The 16,439-nt window shown below is 42.3% G+C and overlaps 1 protein-coding gene across 3 annotated transcripts in view; it reads right to left on the bottom strand.

Annotated features, from left to right (window-relative positions):
* The window catches only part of FER1L6 (fer-1 like family member 6), a 274,276-nt gene that overhangs the window by 175,303 nt on the left and 82,534 nt on the right, over nucleotides 1-16,439 (bottom strand). For all 3 annotated transcript variants that reach the window (XM_073632222.1, XM_073632223.1, XM_073632224.1), the window contains exons 3-6: nucleotides 14,919-15,039; nucleotides 11,861-11,915; nucleotides 11,625-11,756; nucleotides 2,015-2,077 (exon numbers count right to left, since the gene is read on the bottom strand). In XM_073632222.1, the coding sequence (XP_073488323.1) occupies nucleotides 2,015-2,077; nucleotides 11,625-11,756; nucleotides 11,861-11,915; nucleotides 14,919-15,039 (371 nt within the window). The remainder of the gene's footprint in view (nucleotides 1-2,014; nucleotides 2,078-11,624; nucleotides 11,757-11,860; nucleotides 11,916-14,918; nucleotides 15,040-16,439) is intronic.

Raw genomic sequence — 16,439 nt, 5'->3', positions numbered from 1 at the left:
GTTACTTTCTGGTTTCCAGGACTAGGCAAATTATGTCATAAATCCCAGGAGTCTTCAGGGGGGATGGAGGGGCTTTATCAGCAAAGCACACCCTCCTACCGGCATGCCTGAACTAAGAGCAGATGGATTCCAGGAAGTAAATGCTACACAAATCATCTGCCCTTACCTAAAGTGATTGTAAAGTCTCAGTTTTTTTCTAATAAAATAACAAACATGTTATACTTACCTACCCTGTGCAATGGTTTTGCACAGAGCAGCCCAGATCCCCCTATTTTTGGGTCCCTGGCTGGAGCTCCTGGCCACTCCCTCCTGTTGAGTGCCCCCCACAGCAAGCAGCTTGCTATAGGGGCACCCGAGCCGAGCTGCAGCTCTGTGTGTCCATTCAGACATGGAGCTGCGGTTCAGCACTGCCCCCTCTCTCCTGATTGGCTAACTAAGTTTGATTGGCAGCAGTGGGAGCAAATGGCGCCATTGCTGTGTCTCAGCCAATCAGGAGAGCCGAGGCACTCGTGGACATTGCTGGATAGAGATGGGGCTCAGGTACGTATTAGGGGGTCTGGGAGGGGGCTGCTGAACACAGAAGGCTTTTTATCTTAATGTGTAGAATGCATTCAGGTAAATAAACTGCCTTTACAACCACTTTAAGATGGACAAGACCAAAAATTCTAGGGATTGTTTTTCAAAGTGATTTCTCAGCAAAATAAAGCATGAAGACATGGATGGCTGGGGGAGTTTGCTTTGAATACTAAAAAAAATAATTAAATAGTGTTTTTGATTTATGGTGCTCAGATGCAGTGTATTTCCTCTTTAAAGCGGAGTTCCACCCTAAAGTGGAACTTCCGCTCATTGGATTCTTCCCCCCCTCCGGTGTCACAATTGGCACCTTTCAGGGGGGAGGGGGGTGCAGATACCTGTATAATACAGGTATCTGCACCCACTTCCGGGTATAGCTAGCCGCAGCTAGCCGCAAACCCCCCGCCCACCCCTGTTGTGTTGTGGGAAATACACAGTTCCCACAACACAACGGGGACCAGTGTAGACGCGCAGCGCGACTCACGTAATGCGCAGTATTGAACCGGGCAGTGAAGCCGCAAAGCTTCACTTCCTGATTCCCTCAGCGAGAATGGCGGCGGCAGCACCCGAGGATCAAGGGACGGTTCGGTCTCGGGTGCCGACATCGCTGGACCCCGGGACAGGTAAGTGTCCTTATTTTAAAAGTCAGCAGCTGCAGTATTTGCAGCTGCTGACATCTAAAATATTTTTTTTCGCAAAACTCCGCTTTAAGTAGTGTAACTATCTACTGTAAATGTCTATTACTATTCAAATTAAAGTAGGCAATTTTTTTTATCATTTTGGATAGAGTAAGGGAGGGTGATAACCTCTATCAGATTTTTTTTTTTCACCATCTGTGTCCCATTGCAGAGATTTCTCTTCACTTCCTGTCCATATAGCTAAACAGGAAGTGAGAGGAAATTCCTGCAAGTGTTGGGAATTCCATGGAGACACCCCCCCCCCCCCCCCCCGGTCATGGAAGACACTGGGGTTTTCTGGAGACAACCCAAAATGTAGGATTTTCTTTTACTTTCAATGATAATGGTAAACAGGACAAATAGAGAAGGTGAATCTCCCTAACGGGGACACAGACATCAAAAAAAATTGACAGGTGTACAGGTGTTCTTCTTTTCTTTTTTTTTTTTTGTAATTTATACGTTTATTATATCAGCAAAGTATATAAAGTAAGGTGTACAGGTGTTCTAATCCCTCTCCATTCTATCTTGAAAAAAAAAAAAAGTTTGCCTTTACTTATATTTTAAGAGTAAGAAAATGATCTTTAAGATTAACACAACTCAGATCATGTCTTAGACCACAACTTGTAACATTTGGCATAGCAAGAACAAACTAAAATATGAAATTAAAAATTCTAAATATATAGAGTGACTAGTATAACATATGAAATGTAAAAAACACATTGTTTCAGACATCAGTATGTTTGCTATGTCATTGTCATACTTACCGAGAGTCTTATAATTTTGTCAAACAGCTGCTCTCGGGGCCCCACAAAATCAAATACAAAGTACTGTCAATGAAATACAAATATGTGTTACTTTCTGCACACTTGGATCATTTTGTACCATGTGCTATTATTATACATCCAGATTATACACACCGATGATACAGAGTGATTTTTAACAACAGTCAGAAAACTACTAATACCATACGCAAAATGCTAAACATGTACTGCAGTCACCTTTCCCAAGTTTTTCTTTACATAGACCGTGCAAATTTCATTCTTCCTCTGGTTCACGGTGCTACTTCAGCATGATTTCAAAGCCACCGGTCAGTGCGATTTCATGTGCGGCTTGCCGACATCTGTGCGATTTCCTGCACAGATGTCAATGCAAGTCGCACATGAAATCGACAAAAATAGTGCGGGAACCTTTTCAAAGTCGGTGGAAATCTGAGTCGCACTGATTTGAACAGTTCCATAGCCAGAAATAGGGTGCAACTTGCCATGCGACTTTGATCTGTCAAAAGAGAGATGCAGAGAAGAGCGACCAAACTGATAAGAGGCATGGAGGAGCTCAGCTATGAGGAAAGATTAGAGGAACTGAATTCATTCTCTCTTGAGAAGAGGAGATTAAGGGGGGATATGATCAACATGTATAAATATATAAGTGGTCCATATAGTGAACTTGGTGTTGAGTTATTCACTTTAAGGTCATCACAGAGGACAAGGAGGCACTCATTACGTCTAGAGGAAAAGAGATTTCATCTCCAAATACAGAAAGGTTTCTTCACAATAAGAGCTGTGAAAATGTGGAATAAACTCCCTACAGAGGTGGTTCTGGCCAGTAGATTGCTTTATGGCGGCGATCAGTGGCTTTAACTTTTAAGGCCGATGCTGCTCCTTGCTCTAGGGAAGACCATTGCTTCTTCTCGCAGTCAAATAGGAAGTGGGTCCTCCTGAGACACAGTTGGCCTCAAGAGCCGCTTCCTGTTTGGCCGGGAGAAGAATCAGGAAGACAACAGTGAATATTAAGAGATAGAACTGATATGGTGGACTTTAACGGTACCAGTAAAGGACGTATAAACCAAATAATACTAAATGTCTTTATTAGAAAAAGTTTAAAATATTTTTACAGATATGAAATCATTTGATCAATATACTGAGGCATTAGTAAATTAAAGATATCTGTTATTATAAGTCAAGAGGTCGACACGTTTCACATCTTTGCTTCTTCAGGACCTTATGTTCTTGACTTAAAACAGAGATCCTAGTCAAAAACAGAAAGGGACATATAAACATTGTTTACATTTAGATTGTATGGGGGTGCAACAAAATTCATTTCAACATATCATCCAATGGAATGGAAAGCAGCATAAATGGGGACTAACATCTATGAAGAGCCTGCAGAGAATGACGTGCCAAGTGTCGTGGGAGAGCAATCCAACAACCAGTGTCTTAAAACAATAGATGAATCAATATAACATATTGGATGATAGGTTGAAATGAATTTTGTTGCACCCCCATACAATCTAAATGTAAACAATGTTTATATGTCTTTTTCTGTTTTTGACTTGGATCTCTGTTTTAAGTCAAGAACATAAGGTCCTGAAGAAGCAAAGATGTGAAACGCAACAACCTCTTGACATTTGTAATAACAGATATCTTTACTTTACTAATGACTGAATATATTGATCAAATGATTTTATATCTGTAAAAATATTTTAAATATTTTGTAATAAAGACATTTAGCATTATTTGGTTTAGACGCCCTTTACTGGTAACATTAAAGTCCACCATATCAGTTCTATCTCTTAAATATTGCATGGGGTGAGGAACACCCATAACCTATTCAACCTCTTCATGTAAATTGCGAATATTAATTCGCTATTGTCATACAACTGGGTAAGCTCAGGGCGCAGTGCCACCCTTTTTTGAAGCCTCGGGCTCTAATTTTTTGCTTAACCACTTAAGGACCAGCCTCGTTTTGGATTTTAGGTGTTTACATGTTTAAAACAGGTTTTTCTGCTAGAAAATTACTTAGAACCCCCAAACATTATATATGGTTTTTCTTCTAACACCCTAGAGAATACAATGGCGGTCATTGCAATACTTTTTTTTGCACCGGATTTGCGCAGCGGTCTTATAAGCGCACTTTTTTTGGAAAAAATTCACTTTTTTGAATAAAAAAATAAAACAACAGTAAAGTTAGCCCAATTTTTTTTAATATTGTGAAATATAATGTTACGCCAAGTAAATTGATACCCAACATGTCATGCTTGAAAATTGCGCCCGCTCGTGGAATGGCGTCAAACTTTTACCCTCAAAAATCTCCATAGGCGACGTTTAAAAAATTCTACAGGTTGCATATTTTGCGCTACAGAGGAGGTCTAGGGCTAGAATTATTGCTCTCGCTCTACCGGTCACTGTGATACCTCACATGTGTGGTTTGACCACCGTTTTCATATGCGGGCGCTACTCGCGTATGCGTTCGCTTCTGCGCGCGAGCTCGTCGGGACAGGGGGGTTTTAAAAATTTTTTTTTTTATTTTTATTATTTATTTTAAAATATTTTATTTATTTTTATACTGTTTAAAAAAAAAAAAAAAATTGTTTCACTTTTATTCCTATTACAAGGAATGTAAACATCCCTTGTAATAGAAAAAAGCATGGCAGGACCTCTTAAATATGAGATCTGGGGTCAAAAAGACCTCAGATCTCATATTTACACTAAAATGCAATAAAAAAAAAAATGACATTTGAAAAAATATGCCTTTAAGAGGCGTGGACGGAAGTGACGTTTTGACGTCGCTTCCGCCCAGCAGTATCTTGGAGACGAGTGAGCGCCATCGTGGCCTCACTTGTCTCCTGATACACAACGGTAGAGGACGCGATCGCCTCCGCCGCTACCGACGGCTCCGGTAAGCGGCGGAGGGCACCGGATCGCGGCGGGAGGGGGGGGGCCCTCTCCCGCCACCGATAAAAGTGATCTCGCGGCGAATCCGCCACAGGGACCACTTTTATCTGAAAGCCGGCCGCCGCACGAAAACGGGGATACCGGGGTTATGGCAGCTAGCTGCTGCCATAACAACGATATCCCCATTCAAACTTAGGACGTATATAGTCGTGCGGCGGTCGGGAAGTGGTTAAAAAAAAAAACCCTATTGAAATCCATGTGTCCAGCGCCCTGCATGTAGATTAGGGACGGGAGCATGGATTAGGGGGCAGTGCCCCTTCGCCCTTTAGGACAGGCCGCCACTGAATGCTAATATTTATAGGTAAAGTTGATCCAGGGAAAATCCGATTTTTCAGCCTGACTGAGGGTCGGTTCACACTGAGGCAGCACGACTTACAGCGCGACTGCCTCAGGCCACCCAGGACACGACTCAGCGGCGACTTGCAAAACAACTTCTGTATAGAAGTCAATGCAAGTCGCCCCCAAAGTCATACAGGAACCTTTTTGTAAGTCGGAGCGACTCAAGTCGCTCCGATTAGAACGGTTCCATTGCACAGAACGGGATGCTACTTGTCAGGCGACCTAGTCGTCCCAGTGTGAACTGAGGCTAACTATGTAAGTCACACTGGTGTGAACGGGGGCTTGGAATAACAAGCATTTCAACAAGGAATGCAAAGGAGCATTCAGGACAGCAAAAATAGAATAGAAGAAACACATTGCTACAACAAGTAAAACAAACCCCCAAAAAAGTTTCAAATATGCCAAGAGTAAAAAGGTTAGGACAGAATACGTAGACCCTCTAAAACAGTGCTCATCAACCCTGTCCTCAGGACCCACTAACAGGTCAGATTTTTTGTATTACCTTGGGGTGATACAGGCTAGAACACTGCAATCACTGAGCAGCAAATGATATCACCTGTGATGTATTTTAGTTATCTTGCAAACCTGGCCTGTTAGTGGGTCCTGAGGACAGGAGTTGATGACCACTGTACTAGAAGATGAACATGGGGAGTTGATCACACACACACACAACAGGGAGGAGGCCGATGTATGAAATAGATTTTTCGCTTCAAGTTTTACAGATAGAAAATATGGGTTTTAGGCTGGGTTCACACTGCTGCGGTGGCAGACATCTTATGTGATTCGCAGCGCACTGCTGTTCACATCACATGCGATGTCTGTGCTGTGTGATATCAGCCATACAGATAGTATGGCTGATATCGCACCGCATTCAGTCCAAACTCGCACAGGACCCTTTTTTTTGTTCGGACCAGAATCGGATCGCATGGGTGTTCACACCTATGCGATCCGAAAATGTCCGAATTGTCAGTTCGCAGTGCGATATGCGTAGGGTTGCCACCTTTTCTTCAAGTCAAACCCGAACACTTTGGCGGCACACGGCAATTTTTTTTTATTGTATATACTATACATATATTGCGCTATTAAATAACATTTCTAATCAATATACAGGAGAACTCTGGGGACTCTAACATAAGGGATGCTCTGGAAACCCTGATTTAAGGGGGAACACTGAGAACTCTGAGGTATGGAGAAGACTCTGATGTAAGGGGAAACACTGTGGCCTCTAGTGTAAAGGGGAACTCTGATGTAAGGGGTGCGCTGAGAACCCCGATTTACCTTAGTGTACTTCAGAGGCAGGAGAGAGAAGGGGGGAGACTTCAGTGACAGACAGGGATGGATCGTGAGCTCATTCACCCCTTGGCAGTCAGCACCTCTCATCCAGATCTATCTGAGGCTGCTGGGCTTCAAATGTCCGTCCCCAACTTTCCTTTTCTAAAGGCACAGCGCCGGGGATTGGAGTGTGGGCAGACACAGAGGGGTAGGGATGGGAGGAAGAGGTGCAGATTGAGCCCTCTCTCCTCTCCCGTCTGTGTGTTTGGGGGGGGAGACTGTTAGTGCTGGCTTTGGGCAGTGTGAAGGAGGGTAACAGACACTCTCAGCTTAGACAACTGCAGCCAGCAACCCTGCTGGGAAGCTATAGTCCATTCTGAATAATGTGTCCGGGTTTCAGGCAGTCTGAAACCCGGACACATTATTCCAAACCCGAACTGTCCGGGTGAATCCTGGACAGGTGGCAACCCTAGATATGCGGGCTGAACTGGGGGTGTCATTAACATTGTATGACACTCCCCAGCAGTTCGCATATGGCAGTGTGAACTGCCGTGCGAGTTGGTGTGATGCGGGAACCCGCAGTAAATTCGCTGCGTTCCCGCACCGCAGCAGTGTGAACCCAGCCTTATAGTCATAACAATGTTCCAAAAGTAACTCTGTGGCTGACAGAAAACCAGGTACAAAACAGACTAAAGAAACTTAATACAAACAAATTCATAATTCAGACAGCTTACACCCAGGAGCCCTCAGGGAGCTTAGCTTGGTTATAGCCAAGAAGCTATTTCTAATTTTTAAAGGCACCTTATTGATAGGAATGGCACCAACTGATTGGAGTAGGGCAAGTGTAATACCGATAAAAAAAAAAAAAACGCTTAAGTGGGGATATGATCTCAATGTAAAAATATATCTAAGGTGACTATAGTAACTGTAATAAACTGTTTACTCTGAGATAGGCCATACATTATGCTATTTTCTTTCCTTCAACCAGGGGCTAAATACCTTTCGCAGCACTATTGTGTTCTGCCGGCGGGGAGCCTTCCCCGCCGACACAATACAATGATCACTGTTGGCAGCTATGGTCGCCACTCACCAGCAGTGATCGGGTGAGAAAAAAGGACAGACTGATTGTACTGAAGTCGATCGATGGATCAACAACCAGCCTGCCCACAGACGGATCAAAATTCAGCCTCTTCCTTCTGAATCAGCTGGCTTTTGATCGGTCTATGGCCAGATTTAGCTCCCTAAAGATAACACACAGCCACAGTTTGAGGTTGGAAGAAAGAAGGTGTAAGCTTAGACTGCAGAAGTCCTTAATCAGTCACAAGTATCACATAAGCAATTAAGAAATAAACAGTATGGTTCCTGGTCATGTGATCATCTTGACCTCCTATTATGGTGATCATGAGGTTTTTTTGTACAAACAAAACCGCTCCTTTCTTTCTCTCTGCTCTTGTTGTGTACAGAGAGGGAGGCACAAGTACATTGCATTACATTGTGTAAACAAAACAAAAATATCTGAAATATTTTACCAATTTGATTTGATTGCATTTGTTAAAATAATTTTTGTCCATGTCGGCTTATAATAAAACCTTGAACAGAGGACTTGTTAACCGCTTGCCGACCAGCCGGCACAGTTTTACTGGGGCAGAATGGAACGGTTGGGCGAAACAACGTTACCTTACATCGCTTCGCCCTGTGGCCACTAGGGGCAGCGTGTGCCCGGAGCCAATGCAAGTTTCCGGCAGCCGCGATGACGGCCGGGCTCCCACGATTGCTCGTGAAAGAGCGAGAACTGGCATCTACTCAGTGGAGTAGAGACAGATCATATGTTCATACCTAGACAGTCCCACCCCCCCTTCAGTTAGAACACAGTTAACCCCTTGATCGCCCCCTAGTGTTAACCCCTTCCCTGCCAGTGACATTTATATAGTAATCAGTGCATTTTTATAGCACTGATCACTGTATAATTGTCAATGGTCCCAAAAATGTGTCAAAAGTGTCCGATGTGTCCACCATAATATCACAGTCCCGATATAAATTGCAGATCGCCGCCATTACTAGTAAACAAAAAAAAAATAATAATAAAAATGTCATAAATCTATCCCCTATTTTGTAGGCGCTATAATGCCGCGTACACGCAATCGGAATTTCGGCCAGAAAAAGACCGATGAGAGCTTTTCGTCGGAAAATGCGACCGTGTGTATGCTCCATCGGACTTTTGCTGGCCGAATTCCAGCCAGCAAAAGATTGAGAGCATGCTCTCAATTTTTCGGTTGGAAAAAGTTTCTATCCGAAAATGCGATCGTCTGTAGCAATTCTGACGTGCAAAATTCCTACGCATGCTCAGAAACAATTTGATGCATGCTCAGAAGCATTGAACTTCACTTTCTCGGCTCGTCATAGTGTTATACGTCACCGCATTCTTGACGGTCGGAAGTTCAGCGAACTTTTACGTGACTGTGTGCATGCAAGGCAAACTTGAGCGGAATCCCGTCGGAAAAGCCATCATATCTTTTTCCGACGAGAATTCCGAACGTGCGCAAATCAATCAATATACGCTTATTGTGATTTTTTTTAATCAAAAATATGTAGAAGAATACATAATGACCTAAACTGATGAAAAAATTTGTTTTTTTGATAAAAAATGTGGGATATTTATTATAGCAAAAGTAAAAGATATTGAGTTTTTTTTTCAAAATTGTCGCTCTTCTTTTGTTTATAGCGCAAAAAATGTGTATAGACAAAAACAAAAATAACCTTGCGCTAACTCAAAAACGTGTTAATCAAAACATGTAAGCCGCTGACACTGCAAATAGAAATTTTGCTGAAAACTGTAGAGTATATAAAATGGGTGCAGCGCTATAGACTCAAAGTAATTCAAAAAAGAAGTGAACAATTATGAATATTGATATATAAACAATAAATGTCCATCATTAATAAATCAAACAGTCCATCTTGTAGTGAAACAATAATAATCACCACGTGAATATATAGTGAACACAAAAGGTCAAAATAGTCCCCCGAATGATGGAAGCAAATCATGAATATTGGACATAAAGATGGTTGATGCTATAAAGGCTTTATAGGTCTAGTGGCAACGGTGCCAATCGGGAGAAAATCCAAAAATGGAAATAAAATTATATAAACAATCTTGGTGACCTTCTCCGGGGTTTGATGCGACAGATAAAGATGTGCAGATACCACCACCCATATGAAATGGAGGCTTACCGAAAGGTTGGGACCCAAAACAGCGTATGCTGTATGAGTCAAGAAAGCTTAAAAGTTGCCCCCTGGCAGATGATGGGGAGATCCCAACGGTACACTGGAGTCCTAGAGGTGCCTCACCGGGGTGTCTTTTCTGTGTAGAGGTTAGAGACGTCCTGTTTCCATGTGATTCATCTCTAAAGAGCTCTAAGGATCTCCCCATCATCTGCCAGGGGGCAACTTTTAAGCTTTCTTGACTCATACAGCATACGCTGTTTTGGGTCCCAACCTTTCGGTAAGCCTCCATTTCATATGGGTGGTGGTATCTGCACATCTTTATCTGTCGCATCAAACCCCGGAGAAGGTCACCAAGATTGTTTATATAATTTTATTTCCATTTTTGGATTTTCTCCCGATTGGCACCGTTGCCACTAGACCTATAAAGCCTTTATAGCATCAACCATCTTTATGTCCAATATTCATGATTTGCTTCCATCATTCGGGGGACTATTTTGACCTTTTGTGTTCACTATAAATTTCACGTGGTGATTATTATTGTTTCACTATCAAGATGGACTGTTTGATTTATTAATGATGGACATTTATTGTTTATATATCAATATTCATAATTGTTCACTTCTTTTTTTAATTACTTTGAGTCTATAGCTCTGCACCCATTTTATATACTCTATAGCGCAAAAAATAAAAACCGCAGAGGCGATCAAATACCACCAAAAGAAAGCCCTATTTGTGGGAAAAAAAGGACGTCAATTTTGTTTGGGTACAACGTCGCACGACTGCGCAGTTGTCAATTTAAGCGACGCAGTGCCGTATCGCAAAAAATGGCCTGGTCATTGAACAGCCAAATCTTCCGGGGCTGAAGTGGTTAAAACCGTGTATCAAATAAAGGCCATATATGTCCTTAAAGCAGAGTTCCACCCACTTTTTCAACTAGATCTTAAAAGGAAAGACTACCCTACACCACTCGTTTTTGACTATTGTTTTTTTTTTTTCCTTTCTCCCTCCTACCTTTAATGAAGTACCTTGTGTACTTCCATCGCAGCCTCGCCGCGGGCCAGGGCTCCATTTCCTGCTATTCGCCCGCTGCCTTCTGGGGCATATGTGTGTCCCAGAGGACGGCGGAGCCATTCAGAAAGCGCCGTGCGACTAGCGCATGCGCAGTAGGAAACTGCCGGTGAAGCCTGAAGGCCCCACTGCCAGTTTCCCTTAGTTAGAATGGCAGCGGCTGCACCCAATTCAGTGGATGGGTCAGCCTCGGGGGGCCGACATCGTGGGCTCCCTGGACAGGTAATTGTCCTTATTAAAAGTCACCAGCTACAGTGTTTGTAGCTGCTGACTTTGAAAAAAAAATATTTGCAGCTGGAACACCACTTTAAAAACAATGTGAATATTATTTAGGTTGGCAAACTGGTCTGAGAGTTATTGTAAGTTAACCATCGCATACTGACACAGGGAATTTTGGTTCAGGCTTCTAGAATTCATGAATAATTTAAAATATTTATTTGACTTTTATGAAGAATGGGGTAAACCACCTTGTGGCAGGACTTGTGATGAACCTTGTGGACCCACCAAAGTGTTTAACACTTAAAACATTAATTTTTTAAGTCTTCTCCATGGAAAAAGGAATGGATGTTTACAGTATGCACACTTTATAACATCAGCCGTGCCATGGGGATAGATTGAAGAAGATTCTCATGGCACATAACCAAAGCTGAGTAGATATCCTACAAGCTGATAGATCTATAGCCACCCCTTCCTGTGTGTTTTGGAAACAACTAACACTTTGATTTCACAATCTGAAAATCACCTCATTAAAAAATGGAGCGTTTGTCCCTTCTTTGACTGCTGTTTGCTTCTTTTCATCTCCAATTTCTATGATGACGATTGGATCAATATTTTCACCAATCAGCTGCCTGCCTTCTGTGATAGTTATGGCAATCTGTTGAGAAAACAAATATATTGATGAGCAGCATGTTGGCAAAACGATGGTCATGTGATTTCTTCCTACTGACAAACAGTTGTTAGTTTACACAAAGTGCTAACCTGATATGTCTGGATTTTAGTTTCTCCTTCATGAATCTTTGCCTCTAACTTGGACCTGTTGAATCAACCGTAAAAAAGTAATTACATGTTAGGCATGAATTTTCCTATTAACATTTAAATTGCCTTGTCTACAGAAAGCTTGAAAATAAGTGTAATGGAAAAACCTTTGGTTAGGTGGTGACTAAAATTATAAGGTCATCCGAACAAATGGTTTAGACAAATTTCAGAGGTCTAATTGGTTTTCTATTTTTATCCCTGGGAAGATGGAATGTTAGTAGTGGGCAATCCGTAGGCTTCTCCTTCACGGGCTCCAGATGGAGCCATTCTAGGCAGGGGCGTTGCTAGGGGGTGCCTTTTGGGGCTATAGCCCCGAATCTGAGGCCAATAGCCCAGAGTCTCTGCAGGGGTCCCCAAGGGAGGGGAGGCTCTCTGGGGACCCTTATGTAAGTGGGGGGGGCTCTCTGGGGACCCTGATGTAAGGGAGAGGCTCTCTGGGGACCCTAATTTTAAGGCCTAGGCTCTCTAGGGACCCAGATTTAAGGGGGAGGCTCTGTGGGGACCCTAATGTAAAGGGGCCTCTCTGGGAACCCTGATGTAAGTGGGGGGGCCCTCTGTGTACACTCATGGAAGGTGGAGGCTCTCTGAGGACTCCGATGTAAGGAGGAGGCTCTCTGGGGACCCTGATGTAAGGGGGGGCTCTCTGGGGACCCTGATGTAAGCGGGGGGCTCTCTGGGGATATATATACACCCACACGTATATTACTGTATATACATGTGTATGCCCGCCCAAGAGCATGGCTTTCTTTACTACGCTGCTATGGGCTCTAGCCCCAGATCTTTTGTAGACCTAGCAACGCCCCTGATTCTAGGTATACCTGGTTGGAGTAACCCAGAACGCTACGAGCTTTATTTTGGTATCTGGATCCCAAATAGAAAGATTTCACTTCCTTTTCTGTCCAAGCAATGATTGTCCAATAAAACAAGTAGTGAGGTGGGGGACACAGACAGAAATAAAAACCTGATGGAGGTTAAAACCCATCATTATTTTATCTAAACATAAAATAAAAAGCATAGCTCAGGTTGGCTTTTAAGAGCAGAAAACACAGCACAAGCCAGAAAAGCCTCTTCTGTCCCCACTTGCATTAAATGTTCCAGGGACCATGGGGACTTGATCCATTTAATCTGGCGGTGCCCCAAACTACACATTTATTGGGTGGGAGTACTAAACACGATAAACGCTGTATTTCAGCTCTCTATCCCGCTTGACCCTTGAAACCTTGTCTACTGGACATACTAGGTGATTTCCAACTACCTGTTCCCATTAGAGAAGCTGTGGCTAGAGCTCTTTTTCAAGCCCGGAGAGTTGTGCTTAGATATTGGAAGTCTACTGATTCCCCATCTCATAAGGAATGCGTACAATGTATAGGTGAAACTCTAATTCCGCGTACACACGATCGGAATTTCCGACAACAAAACCGTGGATTTTTTTCCAAAGGATGTTGGCTCAAACTTGCCTTGCATACACACGGTCACACAAATGTTGTCGGAATTCCGAACGTAAGAACGCCATCAGAAAAGGGAAGTTCAATAGCCAGTGCGGCTCCTTATGCTTGATTCTGAGCATGCGTGAGCTTTTGTGCGATGGACTTGTGTACACACGATCGGACTTTCCGACAACAAGTGAAGTTGTCGGAAAATTTAAGAACCTGCTCTCAAACATTTGTGTGAGGAAATTCCTACAGCAAATGTTCGATGGAGCATACACACGGTCGAACTTTCCGACAACAAGCTCACACCGAACATTTCCTGTCGGAATTTCCGATCGGGTGTACACGGCATTAGACTGGAGAAGTACATCTACCAGCACAGGGGATGCCCCCGCAAATTTTTTGAAATTTTTTGGGGTCCCTGGCTGGAGTCCTTAAGAATTGGTTATGGACAGGCTACTTGTTGTTTGAGTTCTATTCCTCTGACACTGCACACTTGTTAGTTGGTGTTGCAAACTAGGGGGATTGATTCTGTTTGCTTATGACAAAACAGTACTGTCTTTTTGCGATAGAGGCAAGCCAAGTTTATACTATTGTGTTTGTTATACACTGTATAAGCTTTTTCCTGCGTATGTTCATGATACTTAAGAGACTGTCTTGGAATTGCTGTAAACTTTTGTTTATATGCTTTTATTTTTCAATTAAACTTAATTTGATTTAAAAAAAAAAAAAAAAAAGCCATTGCATCAATATTACAATACATTAATACAATTTTAACAATGCAACCAGGAGGGGGTCTTCGTGTGTCCTTAAGACACACTTTATTACTAAAATTGCCCATGTCCTCAGCTGTCTTCCAATCGGCTCAAAGAAGTTACAAACTCAATCACATATTCTTACATTTTCCTTCAGAGGACCTAGCTCCTTGTAAAAATATCAACAACCCCCTACCAAAGACCCCCTGACCCATCATGCTGTGACAAAAGTTCACTTTTTTTCTATAAATCTGTAACCACAAAATACTTCCCCACAACCCCGAATACACCTGACTACAGGATGGGAAGGATGGGAAGTTTTCTCTTCACCTAAACTTTCTGGAATGAATACCCAGCATACCTTGCACAAACCACCCTTGCGACTCCATCCCTGCCAATCCCACCTTCCGCCTCCAATCAGGTAAGAACTATGCCCCTTCCCCACTAAACTAACATAGTTTTTAACCCCTCTCTGACCTTTTCCTCCTTTTAGTAATGCCTTCATTGCTAAGTTACATCAACTGCTATCCATTGGACATTGAGGCAGTCTTTTTGAATACTGGAAGGACAGATGTCAGGGCTTAGTCATGAGGTCAGAAAAGCAGCCCCCAGTAACAAAATAAAAACTAAAACAGAAAATACTGAAGAATAAATGAATAAATACACCAAACAGGACAGCCAGCAGCTCAGCAATGCCACTGGGAAGCTTGAGATCTTTATGTCTTCAAAATTAGGCAGTCATGTCATAACTTTACAGAAATATTATTATATTTATGAGTTATTATCAAACATTCTAACAGAGAATGTTGTAAATACCTTTTCTTTTGCATAGCGGTAGACAGGGACGTGTTAGAGGTAGAGATGTCGGTGAGCAGACTGTCAGTACTGCCACCCAAATCACTTGCAGGGACAACGCCATGAGTGCTGTCAGTGTCGTCTGAAGAACAAAACATCATAAACAATCAATGGTGCTTAAATGATCAGTTCATCCAAAAATGACATTTTAGTTGTATATAGTGTCTAATCAATATTATAAAATATTCACCAAATCCAGGCAGCTATGGTTGGATGATGGAACAATGTATGTTTGATAACCCCCGTCATCTCATGACTTAGCCAGCTGAGCATTCATGTGGTATAAACGGACTGGCTGGGATAAATTTTAGTCAGTGATTGCTGTTGTTTTCTCTTGAGATAAGCGGGAGTTTGGGTGCCTCGCGGGCTGCCATCTAGGGCCTTAAGCATCATTTTTTTTTTTTTAGGAAGCGGATTTATCCCTCGACTAATCAGCATCAGGCCTTCAATGAAAGTTTGGAGTGGATTGGTTGCTGTCTAGAAATGACTCGTCTTAAAAAGAACACTTTTATACACAAGCCCCTTAGTAGAACCCTAACCAACTTCTGGTGTCCCACCGTAGTCCTTGTCCACTTTTCAGCCTTAGTTTTCCTGCTACAATACTGCAGTGCTCCCTTTCCTCTTGCATTCTCCATAATATAAATAAATTAAGTCAAAGAGGCATGTGTATAGTATTCTTCACAGACTATGAGTGACCAGGGCACCACAACCCCAAAAGTGAAAAAACTAATGAAGTTGAATGGAACTATCAGTGTACCAACAGGAAACCCTAATGTAATTTGTTAAAAAATATTTTTTTATTTCACAATATATAGAGTACATATTTAAAATAATTGATTTGCATGCTTCCCCTTGGGGATTAAGCATGATGCTTCTAAGACCTTCCACCTCACATTCAATATTGTGTGTGAATCACGTTATACCAACATCCATCATTAGTTTACATATATTTATTAAATGCATTTATTCATTTAAAATAAATCCCAACAGCGGGTTAGAGGTGTTTGAAGTGTCTTGATTTGTTTCACAATCCACTTCTTCCGGAAAGTAGAGGTAATATGTGTAAAAAATGTTGCCCCATGTGTCATAAGTGTCGCAACTCAAGTGCTAAAACCCCCCATGTTTGAAGGGGGGGAGAGCCCAGAACAAATAGGAAAGAAATCTGCCCCTTTTCCTGCTGTTATTCATGTGTACCCTTTTTCTTGTTAGTATCCATAGTATTTTCATCTCTATTTATCTGCCATTTAATATTGTGTTCACACATGTGATATAGGTAACAGGGGCATAATATTCTTTTCTATCCCAAACAATTGAGGCTGCCAGGACTTCCTCCTACTAGGGGCATAACCTGGGTATACAGGCTGGTAGTGCCACTAAGGTTTCTCATGAATGGCTCCAAGTCTTCACCACACTGTTATATTGTGTACCACCTCTTGGCTACAAAGCCCACAACCCAGTAGATAAAAATCTAGGCATATTCTA

The sequence above is a fragment of the Aquarana catesbeiana genome, linkage group LG05, assembly GCF_042186555.1.
Source record: "Aquarana catesbeiana isolate 2022-GZ linkage group LG05, ASM4218655v1, whole genome shotgun sequence".
Taxonomy (NCBI): Eukaryota; Metazoa; Chordata; class Amphibia; order Anura; family Ranidae; genus Aquarana; species Aquarana catesbeiana.
Note: the sequence above shows the minus strand (reverse complement) of the source record. Positions and strands in the feature narration are given on the sequence as shown.